The following is an 18,301-nucleotide window of genomic DNA, read 5'->3' on the forward strand; positions in this document are numbered from 1 at the left end:
CGCATGGCTGCGTCCCTTGGAGTGGCCGGCGATGGCCCATTGTGTACTGGGGCCCTTGCTGGGGCCTTTATGTATTCGCGGGTCTTCTATTTTACTTTTGGTAGTTAAGGGTTGAGCGGTTTACGGTTTTTCCGGCTTCGTCTATAGTCATGGCCGCAGTGCTGCCACCTGTGGGACGATAGATGTAATGTAGTGGATGTGACGTCATTGACATTACTGTCCGACGGGAATGGGAAATCAGAAATGGCTGCGATAGGTAGTGGACGGGGAACGATGGATTCCCAAAATCAAGTGCAAAGTGATACAACTGTAGACCGTTTAAAATTACTTTATCCAAATGTGAATGAAGAAGAAACCCCTTTGCCGCGATCATGGAGTGCCAAGGACAAGTTCAGCTACATCGGGCTGTCGCAAAATAATCTCCGAGTGCACTACAAAGGTAGGAACTTTCGTTTGTTTATGGATTGAGTAACTCGCTAAACTTCATTAAAACACTTTATGCTTAATCTGATGTGCTTGAGGACGCGAGCAACTGCGTAGTTATGTTGCAAAATATCTGACGTGTCATAAATCTCTCGTAGAGTTGAGGCATCACATACAAACGTAGAGTGTAACAAAGAAATCAGCTGATCGCATACTTTGCATCAACACTTCTAAATAAATGGTGACTACTCGGTCCCGTAAATTCTGCCTGTAATCGTGTTTGTTGCGCGTTTAGTTTCGGTAAGAAAAAGCTAGTATTGGCCTAAAATGTTAGATTTCTTGCAAAGGTCTATCCATGTTCATAGTTAATTTAGCATAGCATATTTGAGATAAAGGAGCAAGGGGATTCTGTTATTCAATGCCACAAAACTTTGGAATCATGGGGTGTTCTTATGAATCTAATTGATTCATGTCACTGTTTTTCCTTGGGACCTATTGGCAGTAATCAGATAAACACAAATTACATTAATGTCAATAAGATGGTGTTCAGAGTAAGTCATTTGACCCTGATAGTTATTTAGTCCTATATGGTTACAGTTAAATGTATTAATATTATCAGCTGTTATGGCTTGAGTGGTATTTTTCGCATTATTATTATAATCACATCGGAATCAGTGTTTTCAATACATTATAATGATTTTAGTGGTTAAGTGTATGCTTGACCAATTTGAGGTGTAAGATTTGATAAACATACATATTGCATCATAATTAGCCATCATATTATATTCACTGCATTAAGACTTAGACTATTTTCATTGCATTTCATTACATTTATTGAATGCCAACCATGGTATAACAAGGTGTTTACATACTATAATAATAACATTATAAAGTGCAGCATGGACCCTGCTAGGGCGTGACAAATCTTAAAATATAACTTAACCTTTGAAAAAAAATGTAAAATTTACACTTAAAACTAATACATATTTTCAGCTCCGTCATTCATATATTCTTTGAGAGTGTAAAAAGCTTTAGATATTAAATATTTTTTTAGTTTTGTAACACAAGTAGTGTATTTCTCTTCAGCTACTATGCGACTAGGTAAGTTATTGTAGATTTTCATCGACATGGAATGTGGTCCGTTCGAGATCATTTTGAGTTTGGCTATTCCTATTAGAATTTATTAGAAAATAAATTATATGGCAGGTTCCTTTTTGCAGATCATGTTTCTAAAGAATTGAAGCATACTTTTTTATACCTATATCCTCTAGTCAGTGGCGGATTAGCACTCTTTGCCATCCTAGGCCCCAGAACCCCTTTACTTATATCATGATATTCATGATGCAGATATTTATTTTTATTAAAAACAACAATAGAGAAGGTATGCATAGGCCATACCAAGGTTGAATGTTTTGCTTTATGAACGTAGAACAATAAATATTTGGCAATCCATTAACATTCAACACAATAAACACCACAAAGAGAAGTACATATTTAATCTCATAGCATGCAAGTGAGGGTCATTAAGTTCACAGTACGTTTTTGCCCATTAGATGACGGTTTTTTAATGACATCAGTATTTAGTCCTAGTCCTAACCTGCACCAAGCGCTATCGCGGTTGGCAGGGGTTATCATATCAAAGATAAGGTTGCTTGGGGCTGTAGTAACCTTGAGTCCATTAACACAGGCTAATTCTGCTTATGTGTATATTTAATTTAATAGGTATTAGTTGTTCTATGTTGTATTATCCACCAAAAAAAAAATGTTGACCAAAATTGTATTACCATCTTTTATGACTCTGCAACAGTGAAAGAGGAGTTGTCAGTTTGGTTTGCAGATAAAGAAGAGATGCTTAGCACAAGGAATTTAGTACATTGACCTCCTGTTTCTATTTCTATCGCACGGAGACATTGACAGCCGGCATCATGAGCGGGCGGGACAGCAATATAATTACGTGCGTGCGACAGAGATAGGCACAGGCGACGTGGGTCAATGTATTAAATTCCTTGTTCTAAGCCTCTTTAGTATAGATTAGGATCCATTAGCAATGCTCATGTAAGATTTAATATTTTTGGAAAATAAAGAATTTGCCTATCTCTACAAACTACTTATGCCTTTTTACACTTTAAACTCTAGAATTAGATATATTTATTTAATAACATTAAATTACAATATAAATATTTTTTAGCGCTTTTATACTATATCTATATCCACGAATTTATGTTATGATTGGTAAACAAGTATTAATTATAATTATACACAAATGCTAGACATAATATTAATACAAACAAAAGTTTATAAGTCTAGCCTAGCCTTTGATCGCGTAAATTCTTCTTCTTAAAAAACTTCAGTTTGTTATCAAGTTGCACTTTGCGCTAGTTGCGTATTATCTTTACTCAATATCATCAATAAGTATGTAAACTGAAAGTGAAGCGACCCAACGCAATAACAAATTACGAAGCTAGTCAGCTTTAGGGCCTATATCTTAGGGCTGATTTAGACGGCCCGCGAACACGCATGCGATTTTAGTTACATTGCGGACTGTTGGTTACGTCCAATTCAACCGACCGATCAAAACCCGCAATGTAATGACTCGCATGCGAGTTCTCGCATCGTCTAAATCTAAATTCCTTATCCTATAAAACGAGACTCTCCACTGTTTGCGCCTAACGAGTACTTAGTTCTTCGGCCATCTGATCAGAACAGCACCAGATAGTCCAGAGAAGCTCCTGATCACTGGCCGCATGCCAAGGAAGCGTAAAGATGGACGTATGGCCACGCGCTGGGCGGACTGAATAACGTTAGAAATAAAAGCCACAATACAGGCTATTTGAACTAGCATACATCGAGCCCAAGGTAGAGTGGCTCGGAGAGCACTGGTGAAGAGTGATAGGTACGTAGTAAAGGTACAGGGACAAACAACATTATAACTAAGTTAAGGTAAGTTTGAAAAGTTACATAGTCAATAAAGTACCTATATCGTTATGCCTATGCCTATTTTATTATTTGACACGCTCTATGTGACGATTTTTTTATACTATACTATAGTGTAGGTGTAGTGTAGGCTGTATCTCATGAACCGTGATTGCTAGACAGTTGAAATTTTCAAAGATGATGTATTTCTGTTGCCGCTATAACAATAAAATACTAAAAACATAATACAATAAATATTTATCGGGGCTCCCATACAACAAACGTGTTTTTTTTTGCGTAATGGTTAGTCTAACTCGCACTTGGCCGGTTTTTTTTATAGCACTGTTATACGTCCAGTAATCTAGAAACAAGTCGCGCGATTTCATAGGTCCGTCAAGCTCAACTTGAGATAATGACCATTTATAAAATAAAAATAACATTCGTAGTTAGCGACAGAAATCGTCTGCTGCTGCTGTCTGCGGCCGGGTTCCTACTTGTACCTTTAGGCGCTGTTAGCATTCAAATGGTTGACCTTTTCAAGCTCCACTTGGAACTAGAAAGAAACATCTCTATTCATCTAATGCTGAAAGGAAAGACTTCGCATGACCAATAAAAGGTAATACGGGTGAAAAGTAGCCTAATCAAAAGCCCACATTCCCGGGACCTCGGGGCCGGATTACCGATTCACGCCAATTATGCTCGAATGGCCGAGCATAATCGACTGTAGAATCGATTTCGCATTTTGTACAATACGTTGTCTGGTATTTAAAATAAATTATACCTGCTGTAATTAATGAGCTTTAGACCTTGCGAACAGCGAATTCCCATGACTTCACCATTTTGAAATTTTTCCAATGAATTAATCGGTAATAAATCTATAAGTATAATTAAACATCGAACCTGCTCACAAATTTCACACGAATTCTGTTCAGGAGAGTGAGAACAGCTTCTCGTTCGGATACGATAACATTTTTGATTTAATTTTCAAACATGTACCCAAAAAACCATGTTCAATTCAACAGAAAAACAGTCCACTTGATCTAAATCCATATGGAATTAAGGTAACAGCTGCAAAATCCGTCCGATGGTAGTTGGTCGCGTTCCAAATATGCCCTCACTTCCATAAAGTCGCTTTTACACCTGTTTAATTAGCAGTCTAATAATAGTTATCATTGTTATCAATATCTATATTCGTGGTTCTCAATAAAACACTACTATAATTAATTTGTAAACAATAGAGGAAAAAATATAGTAGTGTCGATCTGAAATCCTTCATGTTGTCTCATAAATCAAGCACAAGAGTGAGAGCTATTATTCCTAGTCTTTGAGTAACCAACGCATGGGGTTTTAAATTCAACTCTTCTATAAATGGGTTCATTACATAATATATGAATGGCATCGTGTGTTCACATTCACATGTGTACAAATATGAGAGCTATTATTTGTTGTCCAATGAAATGGAAGACATTGGAATTTCTCTCGTTTTATTAAATTTGACAAAACCGCGGTTTATTTTTCCTGAAACAATGTAGGTTTAGGATAAATTAGTCTGCTTAGGTAAGCAAGCACAAAGCATTATGTCCCTCTGCGGTATAACCTTAGATTTTACGAGGCAACTTTTGGAGCGAGGCTGCCACGACGCACTGCGGGACTAAGGTCTGCTGAATGTCGAACTTGTCCGCATGATGAAGACAAATTTCGGTTAATTTTTGTTTTCGTGAAGATTTATGAGCTTACGATGGTCTTTTCGTCCTAAGTCGCTTTTATTACCTAGGTGATAATTATAAGTAACCAATAAAGCTTCAATCTGAAACTAAGCTAGATATTGTTGCGTACATAAAAGCATGTTTTAGAGTACATAGTTTAATATGATTGAACTCTGGATCTACTCGTTTTAGTGCCCCTGTTCAAGTGCAAATAATACTCTAAATTTTTAATACAAATCTTCGTTTCATTAAATATTACGTTCATGTCGCTTCTCTTCCAGTAGAGAGACAGATAGAGTTTAGTTTGGCATGTATGGAATCCCACGCGTTGCCAAAAGGCAACAGCAATGTTTTTGTGAATACATGCCTTTAGATTAATTCTCGTTAGAAACATCCGTTCCTACACATTTGATACGTCTGGGGCACGCAATAGCAGGATACCGTAGCGAATACAGCTGGCATTTTGACACGTTGTATCCCCCTTTGTAGAGTTAAATTTGCCCCGAAATTCCTGCTTTTCCAACAAACAATGCCTATTATATTTTAGAATTTTCATACCAGTTTGGCTCCTAAGTCGATCATCGTCTTACGGAGATCCCAATGTCTGCTTCAAAGACTTCTGCCGGGACGTATCGACCCGCCGGTTGATGACCGTGCCGAACCTGCACTTTCCTAATTCCGCGTCTAGACTCAGGGCAAAGACCAGACAACAATGCAGCCCTTAATGCAAATAACTTGGAATAGTCTGCGTTTTATTTCGGTCGGTGCTTGGTCCTTTGAACGCGGGGTTGTCGACCGACAGTTGATCGACGGGTTCTCTGCCGATGGCCTGAGCGATGGCGCGTCCGCCGCTGTACACACGGTAACACAGCTGGGCTTTTTCACATTCACATAAAGTCTAATTCTCTATACCTTGAAAGCTAAACAAAGCTGTTGTAAAACGCCTTTTATCCTTATTTACAGTTTCTAAAGCTGCCAGAACGGAAGTTTAACCCTTCCTGGGCTGTCAAAGCTTGTAAAAGTTGGGATAAACCATTTACGCCCCGAGAAGCGGTAATGAAGGCTCAATCACGAGTATTATTAATCTAGCGCTCGCCGCTCGAGACCTTCGGCCGGAATTAGTATTAGTACCGACGCAGAATTTTAATGGGAGCGACATCGACATGGCAACGAAGTGACTTGCCGTTTTAACGCTATCTTTTGTTTACTATTGAATCACAGTTAACTGTCTGCTTTTGGAATAAAACTGCGTAAATAGGATAGGTTATAAATTAAATTGTATCCGATTAAGTGGCCTTTATTGTCCGGAGTCCGGGCAAGACAGGGCAATAAACGAAAGTACAATGTCAAGTAAAGTCACACGTAAATGTTTGCATTACGTATTCTAGTCAAAAACAAACGTAGGGATACGTCGGGATTTTTATATTGCACACCAATATAGGTATATGCTGAATGGTATTTTGTATAAAATGGTAAATTGTGGAAACTGAAGACAATAATGATCTGGGGACCTAGCCAAGACAAAAGTCAAATGTTTCGGGATGACAGATGCTACGAAAAGTCGCGTGACAGGTCGTTTCGGTCTATCCAGAAAAGAGTACCTAATTCAAAGCTATGGCCAAGACTAAGCTTTGAATTAGGTAACGGTAAAAAAGATTGACACTGACATCGGTAGCAGATTTCATACAAGTATCATAAAATTGCCCACCTGGACGAGTTGCGGGCCCGCGATGCCTATATCCCGCGGGACATAGGCAGAGACATAGGGTTCATTGACCTGATTACTCGCACTCGCCGACTATTGGCTCGGCTTAACAAGTTAACACGAAACCCGATCGGTTGTTGTGAGAATGTTCCCGAATTTGCATAAGTCTTGTGCGGGAATTAACATTTTAATAACTCGCCAAGGTGCATGAGCACGTGCTCAGGGAGCGATGATCCCGGCTTTTAAAATGTAAACAAACTTTTTTACGCATAAAGTATAAACTTGGAGAATTCATGTCATGACACAGTTGACTGACTTTTACTGCAAGGAGATAAAGTTGGCTATTCATTCTTCATGTGGTTTACTCATACGATATCCTTTAATTTGAAGGAGTGGTTTTATGTTGAGTAGCGTAGTGTATTATCATTCCAAATAAATATATAGAAAGCGGTATCAAAGAAGGTTTACAACAAACGGCGATACACGCATTCGCATTTTATATTAATTAAGCTTCTGTCGCCATATTGTCTGGACTGTACTTTAGCAGAATGATACATTACATGTAATTGTGAGTCGCGGCCCGGCCTCTTATAGGGCCTGTTTACACATTGAGTAGTGATTATATTACATTTGTCATTAATCGCAAGTAGCAAATGTATGAACTCGCACTAAAGACTATTAATCAATGTGTAAACACAAACCCCTGAGTCCTTACTGTTTCGCGATAATTCTCGTATAACGTTTGTCAAATGACAAATTACGGGAATAGGGTCGAGTTAGGGACTTCAGTTGCTGGTGCGTCGTAATCAAATCAAATGCCATCTCAGCGTGTGGTCTGCGGTCTGCACTGCGTTCAATTAGGTCTGTCACACTTTGCTAAAGGGTTTAATGGACAATGTTACCTATAAACGAACCGCAATCATCATTCATCATGCATCTTCCTCGCTTTGTCCCGGCTTTTTGCCAGGGCTAATCGGGGCCGCAATGTTGAATATCCCAACAAATATCCCAACAAATATCCCATATTGAATGAAGACCCCAAAAAATATGGATGTGTTTATGTAACTGCATATTTTGATTTGTTTTGCGTAGCTTTAGAATCGACAGAACAGCTCTGGGCCAATGGAATCATATTAAATTGTGGCAACTAGATATGTATCCATGATAGATCAGTTTTTTTTTACTGAATACTGGTTTTGTTTGCATCCATCCAGGTGGATTCGTGTAGCGGTGTTGATCCGTGGTACACAAGGTCACTTATCAGGACTCCTTCGGTCATCGCACGATGGCCTAGGGTTCATACACCGTACGTCTATAGTATACGATTTTCGCGGTTATAGCACTGGGGCTATAACCGCGAAAATCGAAGTCCGCAAATTGCGGGCATCTTTCTCTGTTACTCTAATTACGCCTTCATTGGAGTAATAGAGGAAGATCCCCGCAATTTGCGAATTTCGGTTTTCGCGGTAGGCCCCCAGTTTGCGACATCGCTCTTGTAACTAGGCTGTTGGAAACCTTCGATATTTTAGTTGACAGGTAGTTGACAGGTAGTTGACAGTATCTTTCTGTCGTTCGTGTCGGTGGTTCGTTTCGGTGGAGATTTTGTCACTCGACATTTATCGTATCATATGTCATGTCATGCTCCTGGCAACCCCACTTCTAACTTCTAAATCTACTAAAAAAAACCTTAGAAATCTAAAGGAGACTAGGAGTAGGTACTTAGGTATGAGACCAAGTGAAAAGGCGCTGTTAAGAAAATTCTTAGCAAAACTCTTATTCTTACTGTAAGGTCTGTAACTAAAACAATTCATTCAGCCACCCTTGCCAACCGAAAAGGAAACTTTGCAACGAAGTCTCATTAAACCCCCACGCACCCTACAGTGCGTGAGTGCATTTACTGAATCCGACTAAAGACTCTGGGAGCGAGGCTCTCTTCCTATACTAAGCTTTATAATAGCTGTTACAAGGTTCATTTTAACTTGGCAGAGATGGAGAAGGCTCTACTTCTTATTGACGCATGCCGGAAAATTGGCCCTGAAATGTGCCGTTCAGTTAAATTATATGAACGCCGGCTCTTTTTAAATGTACACGTAAATGCTCTGTACATTCAGCGGCAGAATTGGCTGCGCAGAAGAACATGCCCCAAGAAATATTTAAAAAGTTTGTTCTCTTGATGTCGATGAGAGTCGCGGGTCGTTAGTAAGCAATGTTTGCGTTAGCTTCTTTAACAAGGTTTCATCACAAACAACCTGATGTGATACTTTTTACTAGAAAAACATCACTTAATTTATGTATTACCACATGAATCTCCTTAAAAATGCCTTTTTCCCAAATACATACTTACCTATGGGAGACAGCCAATCTTTTATACGTTGGTTTAGGACTTTCATTTATTTTGTGGACATACACCGTATGAATATAGGAACCCGGCTCGCCAATGATGCCCATCACGGATATTTCATTACGCCCGCTGATATCGTGGCAAAAGGATTCCGCTGAATGCCGTACCCGAGCTTATGTCATTCCCCAATTCGAGGCCTTTCAATTATGCTTTACTGTCATATACGAATACGAGTACTGGCGTTTGTGGAGCAAAAATTAAGCCTCAATCAGTATTCAGAACAGTGAATTTTTACAGGGATTCTGATAGATATGTTATGAATACAGTAATAAGGGTTGAAAGGTCAGAAAGCAGTCGTTTTAAGCCTATTGCTTGATCCAATATGTCCAGATTAGATAGAGTCGGATCAAGAAAAGTCTGCAGCGGATTTGATAGCCCACGCAGTGCAAGTGTCATTTATACGTCATAATTTCATAGAAGTTTGACGTTTAAAATAACGCGTGCACTGCGTGGGCTATCAAATCCGCTGCAGACTTTTCATGGACTGACTCTACAGAATAGATGACATTAATGGAGTCTAGTTTTTGTAGGACGGAACCAGCGAATTCTGGACATATCGTGAAATTAGACGATTTTAATTATAGAGGTAAAATATTTACGTATTGTGTCACATCCAATCTGCCACATATTTTTAGACAACGTGCACATACAGATAGGAAACGAATAAATTATTTTAATTTAGCATCTCTTGTGGTATTTTGACCTCGTTTCTTTAAAGTAGCGCACAAATGGCGACGGAGAATGCCTATTTCAGTCATCTAAACTTGTGTCGCACAAAGTTACCTAAATCTTCAAAATTTGGCAAGTACAAACAGCAACACTCCTAACTGTACAGCGGTGGACCATATTACAAAAGGCATAAGGTCCACCGATGTACAGTTAACAGTGTGGGCGATGGTACACAAAGTGACGTTTATACCGTTCCATCATAAATCTAATTCGGCTACCATTCATCGTAGACTTCAGCAATTTTGATTATTTCATATCAAGATCTGAGACAGTTTGATTGCGTTATTGTGGCCTCATGGAGTTTAATTTATGCTGAGGCGAGACGCCTCATTTCGTTGGGAAAATACGTGTTATCCGTAATTATATCGAATACGTGCGGAAAATGGCTGAACCAATTGATAATTCAACGCACGTTTATGCAAGTAATATAGATGAAAAATGCAAGTAATATAGGTGTATTTTGACGACAAAGCTCAACCTCTTGTCTCATGACATTAGTCGATTTGAGGACAGGTTTAGGACTGAGCTTTAGGTTATCAACAATTATTTCTTAATTTAATTTAATTCATTTTATTATTTTTTTTACAGGTAATTTTATTCTCTGTTGTTTTATTGTTTTAGTAATAATAATAAGGTCAATTAAGCCAGCCACAAAAATGAAGCCACTAGACATACCAAGTATAATTTAATTTTCAAGCGGATGTACAACGTTTACCAACGTAATGCAGCATAATTTACGGTTATACGACAACCTGCTTTCTTTTTATTGTTCACGGAGCTTCATTATATATAATTAAAGGTACAGCTTTTTTCAACAGCGGAGAGTATCAAGTCTCTTGAAGTACTGTGTGTATATTGCGTATGTTCCGGGTCCCTAAACGTAGGGCATTGACTCTTGGGGTCACGCGGGGATCCCCTCGTTCGCTCCCCTGCTATTCAAATGCAAGATGTGTGTTGCAGAGTTCCTTGTGCATGTATTTTAATGAGTGGTGACAGGTTGGGGTTATTATTTTAAAGTTTTTTTAAAATTAATAGCGCACACAGTACAGTAAGGTATCATTAATAAATGGACCGGGCAGTGTCATTGTTAGAAGGTGTATGTTTGTTGAAGTAGTTTGCTAACAATTTGGCAATAACAAATAGGATTTTATCGATGTAATATCCGGAGAGCTATTTAGCCTCTAGTTGAGTTTTGTTAAGAGTTAAGACAAATTAGCCAAATATTGTGCATTCTTAGCGTTTGAAATGGTTGTTCAAATAATAATACAAAATTAATAAACTACAATTGAATACCAATGAAGAAATGACTGTTAAGTTTAACTGTAAAGATCAATTGGTATTAACCTTTTTCCCACTACTTAATCTCATTACTCGTAACAGCTTGGTAAAAAGACAACACAATTCGTCCGGTATAAAATTATTGATTGACGTATTACTTACGTCAAATTACCGTCGTCCACTAACTAAAGGCTTGAATTATGTGTGGAACAAATCTTCGTCAGTATTAATGATTTATATTTTATATGATGAACATAATAATGCCGAGACTGTAACACACTCGACATGGGTAAATCCGTTTAAGTTTTCCTTTATCTAGCCAAAGACAGCTCAGTAAACAGCATTGTTGCTAATAGATCCTTTGTCTGCCGTCCTTTCGTGATTCGTTGCTTTATTACAACCTCTTACAACTTATATCTTTAGACGAGTTACATTATGTTAAATGTCTGACCCTTGTTAAACGTTTTTAGGTCTACAAAGTAGAAATGTTTACAATATTTACGCTGACTGCATCGCATATAAGCCATTTAGTTAGTTAGTCCCTTTGTAGGGCTGAAGTCGGCACTGACATGCAAAGTGTAGGTAATAGAGTGTGGTTGTAACTTCATTGCAGCTTTCAGCTTTTGACGTCGCATGTTGTAGTCCACCACGAATACACATACACAATGCACGAATAGTATTTATATGTCTCGAAGTTTGAGTGCAACGAATGCTGAATGAATGGAATTACTTAGAAAAAAGTTTGGGGAATATGAATTGGTCAGGCAGTTGTGTGTGATCTGTTTGTACGATGCAATAAATATATCTTCCAGTGGCAATAAAAAGTCTTGTTTTCCCACTTTAATATCAGGCTTCGTAATCTTGTTTATTAGAAGGACATGTGTTATGTAAAAGCACGTTCGGATTTTTCGCGTTATTTAGACATAAAAGGTAATACATTAAACGGCTGGTACAATCAGCATCAAATCGATAGTGACGGCCACAGTGGACAAATATATCGTAACACACCTTCGTTATCATAGAAAAAGGATGTGTTTCGATATATTTGGTCACTTTGATCGTTTTGATGCTGACTGTACTTAACTCTAATAAAACGAATGTACAAACATGACGTGACTAAACAAAATTACAGCTGTTTTTCCATACACTTAGCGCCTAATAGCGAGTTATCTCACAAAGATAATGTTGATGGCATTACATATAGATTACACCGTGATACTATAATTCCCGTTTTACTTTTTATTCGTTTCGCGTCTGCCAGTGCAAAATTAATATACCGGTTATTGTGGATAGATCGAATCCCTCGATATTGACATGTAGTGCTGGTTTTCCAATATATTTAATCAGCGGTTCTGAAAATGGGGATAATTACCACTGGGATGAAATTAAGATGGTTTTGATTTGGATAATAGGTACGTTAAGAAGGGTATATTAAGCGTAATTAGATTTAAAAATATCATATTACCTAAGAACAAGACTTTTAACGTAATGACATAAAACAAAAGATTAGCAACCAAATTAGACAAATATACTTTAACATCCTAATAAGGCCTAGTTTTTCTTCAAGGTTGCAATGTCTGATGGCAGTCCTTTTTGTAAAATTTCGTGATCCGCACTTAATGTTCTATTTCTCTGCTTTTGTTGTTTTCGTACACGTTTGTGATTGTCACAAATAAATGAATTTTATCTTTATCTTTTTTTGTTGTAAAACGAACCCCAGGCTCCCATAATATGTGGTAAAATGCCGGGATAACGCCAATAACATGATGATATGCCTTTAACTTGTGCGAGTCATATACCTCTCATTACTCTCATACCTAGTCTCATTTTACACGAATTAGTGACGAACCGTCACGTCTCCAAGAATGCAAATCTACTAATAAACTTGCACTCTTGTCTAGACTCATTATCAAATGTATTAGCCATATTTTCTCTTATCAATACAGAGGCGATTTAGCGACTATTATTTTTCAACTGTCTTCCCGGATAAGGATTAAATCTACCTTTTCTCAAAAATGGACGGCAAAGTCGACTTTGCCGTTTAAAAAATAGGTTGCGAAGCGCGTAGTTTATGGTCAGTCAAAAATTAAAAAGTTAAAAATATTGCAGTCTCGATTTTGGGACTGCAATGTTGCATACAAATTCCATTATTTGTCGAGTTCCAAACTTTTTAAAAGTTGAAATGGCCATATCAAATGAAGGCACAGGCCCATTAAACAGCCAAACAGATGATTAGTACCGCGACTATTTAGCTGTCTCAAATAGGTTGGCGTATTTTCGGCAGAAAAATACACTTCTATTTTTTTATTAAAAGAATAAAAAGGCGTCAAAGCTAATTTTTTCAATTGTTTCTACTTTTTTCTGTGAAAATATATACGTAAGAAAGTTGCTTTTGTAAAATATTTCTATGATATTTATATTTCTTGCACCATTTTTGAGAAAAGCACTATATATGACTCGGCTGGAAGGCTACTTGCTGGCTTCGGATTCAATTAAACGGACTCCCAAGGTCGTCCGTTTAAAACGAATCCTCAGCCTGCAAGTAGCTACTTCCGAGCCTCGACAATAATCAGTGTTGCCAGATGGTCACAAAAGTCACATTTTTCGTGACTTTTGGCCTTCTCGTGTGACATGTGCGTGACTTACGATCTTGAGGCAATTTTTGTGACTTTTAAGCTAGTCGAATTTTGGACAAGTTTAGTTCTGCAATTTATATTATTTAGGAACGCGGTGAACGCACCCAAGTTGACACTTGCACTGACACCTTGACGTTACATCCACCATTATGTTTATTATAATAGTCGTGGCAAGATGAGACTTGTTACCTTGACATGACGGTGTCATTTAGTTTGATAGTAGTAGTTTTTTTTTGTGTATGATTCATTTCTTTTAACCTCATATCTTGAATATCTGTACGAATAGCATTTGTAATTACTTCAGACAAAAGTTTTATCACAATAATTTCTACAAATTTGGTTATGTTCATTTTTACTCTGTGATCAATACTTTAGGAGCTACAGGCTGTTAAAGTTAAATAAGAGATAAAAAATAGACGGTTTAAGAAAACGTCGTGTTTTGCGTAATTGTTCATCATAAATAAAAAAAAATAGTTTAGGATAAGCAAGCTAATCGACCTGCTCATATAATATTAAAAAAAAACCGGCCAAGAGCATGCCGGCAATGCTCAGTGTAGGGTTCCGTAGTTACCCGTCCGTCAAAATAGACTATTTGCAAAAACTCAAAAACCGCTTAACCGATTAGGTTCGCTATATTTTTCCTTGAAAGTTTTTACTAAGTTTTACTTTCACAATTTTTTAAATATTTTTTGGAGCCATGGTTAAAATGCTAGGGGAACTAAAGTGGAAAACACAACTTTTTTTCTTTCAGATCGATTATTTCTGAAAATATTAAGTTGATCAAAAATGGTCCTTAAAGACCCTTATTCATTTTAAAAGACCTATCCAAGACACCCCACACTATAGGGTTAAAGCGAGAAAAAAAATCATCCCCACTTAATGTATGGGAGTTACCCTAAAAAAATATTTTTTCTAGTTTATATTTTACGACTTTGTCAGTGTAACAAATTTATATAGTCAAGCCAAATTTAATAATAGAAACTAGAAAAATATATTTTTTTATGGTGGCTGCCCTACATTAAAGTGGGGATGAATATTTTTTCGCTTCCACCCTATAGTGCGGGATGTCGTTAGATAGGTCTTTTAAAACGGATACGGGTCTTCAAGAACCATTTTTTGATCAACTTAATATTTTCGGAAATAATCTGAAAGCAAAAAAGTTGTGTTTTCCCCTTTAGTTCCCCTAACTTTTGAACCATGGGTCCAAAAAATATGAAAAAAATCATAAAAACATAGCTTAGTAAAGACTTTCAAGGAAAAATATAGCGAACCTAATCGGTATAGCTGTTTTAGAGTTTTTGCGAATAGTCTATTTTGACAGACGGGTAACTACGGAACTCTACACTGAGCATGGTCCGACATGCTCTAAGCCGGTTTTTTTTAGCTCTAATTTAACTTTAACAGCCTGAAGCTCCTAAAGTATTTATCGTAAAGTAAAAATAAACATAACCAAATTTGTAGGAAATTGTTGTATGATAAAATTTTTGTCCGAAGTAATTATAATGCTATTTGTACATATATTCGAGATATGAGCAAAAAGAAGAAAAAAGGTACCTTTAACCCTCCCTGCACTCTCAGCACACCCCCTACCCTCGAGGACTTTTAGTATGTTTATCTGGACACCACAAGGTATACCTGTACCAATTTTCAAAACTATTACACGAATTATTTCCGCAGATTTTTCTAATTTGCTTGGGTTATTGAAAATCTTAATTTTTTAACTTTCTCATTGACCCCCCAAAAGTAGCCCCCATGCTTAAAATTCATTTGTTTACGTTACATGACTTACATGTCCGTCTTTGGGTCACTAATTTCCACCAATTTGTACTAAATTTCAACTTAATTGGTCCAGTAGTTTCCGTAAAAATAGGCTGTGACAGACGGACAGACAGACAGACGCACGAGTGATCCTATAAGGGTTCCGTTTTTTCCTTTTGAGGAAACATCATAAAAGGTTAGTAGATTTTTTGTGAAATATATTATTTTCTGAATTTCTTCTAACAAAATCGATTTACCTACCCATACAATACAATAATATAAAAATGTGACTTGAGCAGCAAAAACGTGACTTTTAGGGAAACGAAACGTAACTTATGACTCCAGAGCCCTGGCAACACTGACAATAATGTACTATTTAAATAAATTTCCTTTTGCCTATGAGTATGTAGACTCCCAGCACAGATATATGTAATGGGATTTTTAAATTCCTTCACGTGATGGTTGTTTTGGATAAAAGTTGATAAAACACCTCTTTCAAAGTTTACACAACCGTCTGACCGCAAATATTTCCAATAAATTTGCTTCCGTCGGATGTCTGCACTCTGCACCGAGTTTCGCCCCAGAGATTTTCTACTTGTTATAAAATTATCCAGTTTAAAAATTGACTTTAAAATTTAGAATATAGGTACACAACTACACAGACTTTTTTCAGACCACAAGTAGTCGTCTAATGTTACGTGTTAATGTTCGTTTGTTTTGCTCAATTTATGCCACATTAAAAATACTAGAAGATTATTTTGATTTTTTACAATCACTTTGTTTACATTAGTTAGTGTTTATACACTTTAGTTAGACCCATCCCTCTTAGAATTGCATTACGTATTCCAATAATTATGCAGTCTTGTCCCTTCCCATCCAAACTTGAATCCGAAATTGAAATGACTAGCGAGGAAGTCTGCAAGTCCATTGTCTCGTTAAACCGATGAGCCATCAGCTAAAGTGCACGCTGTTAACTGACGATTCGTATACCTTATATTGTAAAGACATAAGCGCCATATCAGCTCACAGTGTTGAATGGACTGTGGAACGCCAACAGGCCACGTCTCGCCGTCTGGGTCCTAATTGTTCACATTAGAGTTGCTCTGTCGATTGTCAATCGATAAGTGGTTTCAGTTTAGATAGTTATCAGTGGTAGATTATTGTTACACGTGTTAAAGTTTGCATCAGTACTGTGTTTCTTTAAACCATCTTAAGTAAAAGAAGGAATGTTAAATTTCTACATGGAAAGAACATTCTTATAATCCAGAAATTCTTACATCTACCCTTTTCCGAAATAAAAGCTTTAATTTCTGCAAAAAAATCCAGAAAATTTTCATTTTGGAAACTACATTTGTAGACACGTCTCGTTGTCTGGGTCGTAAATAGTCGTAGGTAATTGTCCAAATTAGTGTCGATTGTCGACCGATAAGTGATTTTGAAATGTTATTAGGTTATCTATGGTAGACGATTGTTATATTTATGTAGAACGTGCGTGCGAATATTGTTTTATCTCCTTTTTCCGGTAAAGATTTATCGGGTCACCCCAAAATTCTGTTTAGTGTCAGCAGCAATCTGATCTCTCAGACAAGGGAAGGACATGAGTTCAAACCTCCTTAATAGCGCTCAATAGTCGAAATTATTCTGTTAAGGAATTATGTAATCCTAAAAGAGGGTCAAATGCTATGTCCAAAATGTATGACGTGACGTTGTCGAATTATGGAAACCTTTTTCTTCAATAATTTACTTGAAGTGAGTTTTGTATTACTGTCCGAGTGATCTGCGAATGGCATTAACGAGGGAGCCGAGCAGCTTATAAGAGCATTACTGGAGTCTATCCTATTACGGAGCCAATTAGCCCGTCGCTGCGTTGGACGAACGGGAAAAAGAGGGCTTTTACCCCCCCCCGACAAAAGTTGAGTTATGTGTTTTAGCCAGACGTGTGACTCAAAAGGAGAAAGTCGATTTGTGGATTTCAAAGTTGAGCCTTTTATTATTAATATATTTATTGGATGTCCAATGTTGTCAGCCATTGAGCTGCATGAGCCGCGACAGGTCTTCGGGATGGTGCAAAACGAGCAACAACACTTGGTCGTTGAACATTGTCCTTTCGAAGGACCTCGCAGCACTTCGCACAAATCGAAGTTAATTTAATTTAAAGTTTAGTTTATGTATAAGTCAATCACTGTTTTTTAACTCAAGCAATGGTTGGCATGCTAGGCAACGTTGAGCAAGTTTACGGCACCCATGTGCCAGAGTCACACCGACTTCGACAAAGCCCATATTTTTATGCATCGCAGCAACCACAGGATAGTCGTTCGTTCTGCGCCACTTAACGATCGAATAATGCATTGTTCTCTTGCGCTTGTTAATGTTTTAAACTATATTTGTTGTTGCGCTTCGCTCACAACTTGTGCATACTTGATGTTACATTATCCATGCTTTTTCAACCGTTGGGTTGCGACGCCTCTATAAGGGAATCGCCAAAGTCTCTCTCTTTTAGTGCCTCTCCGACTGGTGAAGGTTGGGAGTCAGCTCCGCATATTTCTTCCGATCTTTGGCAAGGTTGAAAAGCTCATCGGCTTTGTGATTCCGGTCCATTCCCTGATCCTGATGTTAAGTAGTCACGACGTCTCTACGACCACAACGTCTTTTTGCTGTTGCGCAAGTCTAAAAAGTCAAAAGTCAAAGTCAGGGGATGGACTTCCAAGGATAAAGTAGCCTATGACTATCCCCAAGCTTAATTGCCTAATTT

The 18,301-nt window shown here is 37.6% G+C and overlaps 1 protein-coding gene across 1 annotated transcript in view; it reads left to right on the forward strand.

The window, feature by feature from the left end:
* Positions 1 to 101: 101 nt before the first annotated feature.
* LOC134798040 (ran-binding protein 10) overlaps positions 102 to 18,301 on the forward strand; it is a 64,049-nt gene continuing 45,849 nt past the window's right edge. The window contains exon 1 of the mRNA XM_063770369.1: positions 102 to 439. Coding sequence (XP_063626439.1) covers positions 244 to 439 — 196 coding nt within the window. The 5' untranslated portion in view covers positions 102 to 243. The remainder of the gene's footprint in view (positions 440 to 18,301) is intronic.

The sequence above is a fragment of the Cydia splendana genome, chromosome 16 (assembly GCF_910591565.1).
Source record: "Cydia splendana chromosome 16, ilCydSple1.2, whole genome shotgun sequence".
In the NCBI taxonomy this organism is placed as follows: domain Eukaryota; kingdom Metazoa; phylum Arthropoda; class Insecta; order Lepidoptera; family Tortricidae; genus Cydia; species Cydia splendana.